The sequence below is a fragment of the Pterocles gutturalis genome, unplaced genomic scaffold (assembly GCF_000699245.1).
Source record: "Pterocles gutturalis isolate BGI_N339 unplaced genomic scaffold, ASM69924v1 scaffold46652, whole genome shotgun sequence".
Taxonomy (NCBI): Eukaryota; Metazoa; Chordata; class Aves; order Pterocliformes; family Pteroclidae; genus Pterocles; species Pterocles gutturalis.
Genome location: NW_010114550.1, coordinates 1 through 2272, shown reverse-complemented (window position 1 = coordinate 2272; position 2272 = coordinate 1). Strand labels below are relative to the sequence as shown.

At 44.5% G+C, this 2272-nt stretch overlaps 1 protein-coding gene across 1 annotated transcript; it reads right to left on the bottom strand.

The window, feature by feature from the left end:
• Positions 1 to 729: 729 nt before the first annotated feature.
• On the bottom strand, positions 730 to 1530 carry LOC104462769 (protein FAM124A-like; the record flags this gene model as incomplete). The annotated part of the gene is made up of 1 exon (XM_010074850.1): positions 730 to 1530. A coding segment is annotated over one exon (801 nt), but the record flags the coding sequence as incomplete, so codon positions are not given.
• Between the last annotated feature and the right edge of the window lie 742 nt (positions 1531 to 2272).

Sequence of the window (2272 nt, the reverse complement as noted above, 5' to 3'; positions counted from 1 at the left end):
AGACAACAGCCCAGATGGCTCTCTTCCAGCTGTGAAGGATGGGCTCTTTGAGGGGATGGGTTGAAAATGTTCTGTAAGGTTTCCCTTTTGGCACTTTCTCCATCCTGGACTGTCAAAGTAAAAGATACAGCAGAGCTTCCCCTTCTTTGGGGAAGAAGTGAAGCTTCTTCCCACCTCAGCACTGCCAACTCTCAGAGGTTAGAAGGGACTGTGTTTGTCATCACAGGAAATGTCTTGCCTTACTCTACTGGATGTGCTACTGGGACCTGCTGTGCTTAGAGCTGCCTTTGGAACTTGTGAAAGTGAAGGAAGACCTGTCTTCCCTAAGTTAAGAGAATTTATCAGGAAATTTAAAGGAGTTTTGTGTCACAAATTACTCTTCATTTTCTGCCAAAGACTGTATTATTATTTGCTTCTTCCGGTATTTTCTTCACCACCAGTCCAAGAGTCAGTCATAGAAACCATCCACCTTGCACTGTTATGGACAAGCCTCTGTGCTGATCATCTTCCTCCAACATAAAGGTACAGGGCGCAAGCTCAGACTGCTTTACTGTACATAGTTTGTGGACACACATCTCTGAGAGATCTAAGTGCTTTCTTCAAATATTTAGCACGCTCTGCTGCATCACCTCTCTTCAGCGAGGAACCTTCTGCAATCTTGAGGTGAGCCCACTGCTGTCATTCACAAGTAGAACACATTTGCCCTGGAAGGTGTAACACAGAGAAACCTCAAATGTAAAATTCTTCTTCATCAGCTGGTGACGCTGGGCAAATGCTACCACGACCATCCAGAGAGCAAGGAGCTGCTCTCGAGGAATGTTTAGGCGGCTTGGAGAGAGATGCTGATGTGAATGAGCTGGAAGACCATTCAGAAAGAAAAGGCAGTGACCCATCAACCGAATCAAAGGTATTGCACATGGCTGATACAGGCCTTCCATTGGTGGCTGCCTGTTTAGCCTTACTGACAGTTTGTTTCTGTGGGGGAAGAGAGCCTTCCAAGTCACTGCAAAATCCATTAAGGGCAGAGTATGCAGAGACGACAGACAGGTCTGAGAAGGACAGCTTCATCCCTGTGTCTACATCAGTCTCCTGGGCACCCTCCAAGTCGTCAACGTTAAGCCTGGGGCTGCATCTCCATGTTTTCAACCTGGTTGCAGGTGACCCAGTATTTAAAAACTGAAATGGTTCACTGAAATTAAAAGTCTCTGAGGCTGAGGAGTTCACTGTGGGCAAGCAGAACAGAGACTTGCTTCGTTTAAATGACCATGAAATGCTGGAGGCACTGCTGGATCTGCTTGTGAAGTCTCCTCGACCACTGTGTCTCAAGTCCTGCTGTGAGAAACCAAGATAATGACCAAGGCCATTTGCGTGGTGTACCTTGTTTTGACCCATTTCTTTTGGGTGTTCAGGAACAGATCGGTGGCTCTGAGGAGGAAAGGCTGGCAGAGTGGTGAAGCGGGAATCTGTTGACACAGATGGATATGGTTGCTTGTTCTGCTTTGCAGACTTCCTACACCAACTGCGTGCTTGCTGCAGCCAGGAGAGGGAGAAAAGAAGATCACATTAATACACAATTGGCAGTCTTACAACTGTAAGTCTCTGTTACTGAGTTGTTACTGCAAATAATTACGAAGCAGACTTCATTCGGTATGATTGCAGCAATGTTTCACTTCAGTAACAAAGAGAAAGCACCCTGCCAAAATCCCAAATATTTACATAAGGAGTCTTGAAGAAAACAAGAACAAATGGTAGAGGAGCCCTGCTTTGCAGGCTGAATTACACTAGCTCAAGATTCTCACTTCCTATTGACTTGTTCAGATTCATTCATATTCTGTCTTCCAACATTACTGCCTCAGCAGTAGCTGAAGAACAAAAATGAATAAATGGTAGACGTATGTTACCATCATTATTTCTGATTTCTTCCTTACGGTGGTGCAAATGTTTTTATTTTTTCCTCTGAAGCATCAAAAAGCCTTTAGCAATCAACCTCTTTCTCTGTCATCTCAATGGGAATTTAGTACTTTAACACTTTCACATTTTCTCTTTCACATCTGGCTAGCTAAGCAGACCGCTCCAGAACTCACTTGCTCTATAAGCTAGCTCCTAATGACTTTAAGGACAGCTTTGGACACCTAATTTGCTTGTAGACACCTAGACTGAAGACCTAAACTGACGGTTGTTATCTGAATCTGCATGTGAATATCATCCCTAGGGCACACCTCAGTTGCCTGCCTGACAGACCAAATCATGGAATCATTAAGGTTGGAAAAAA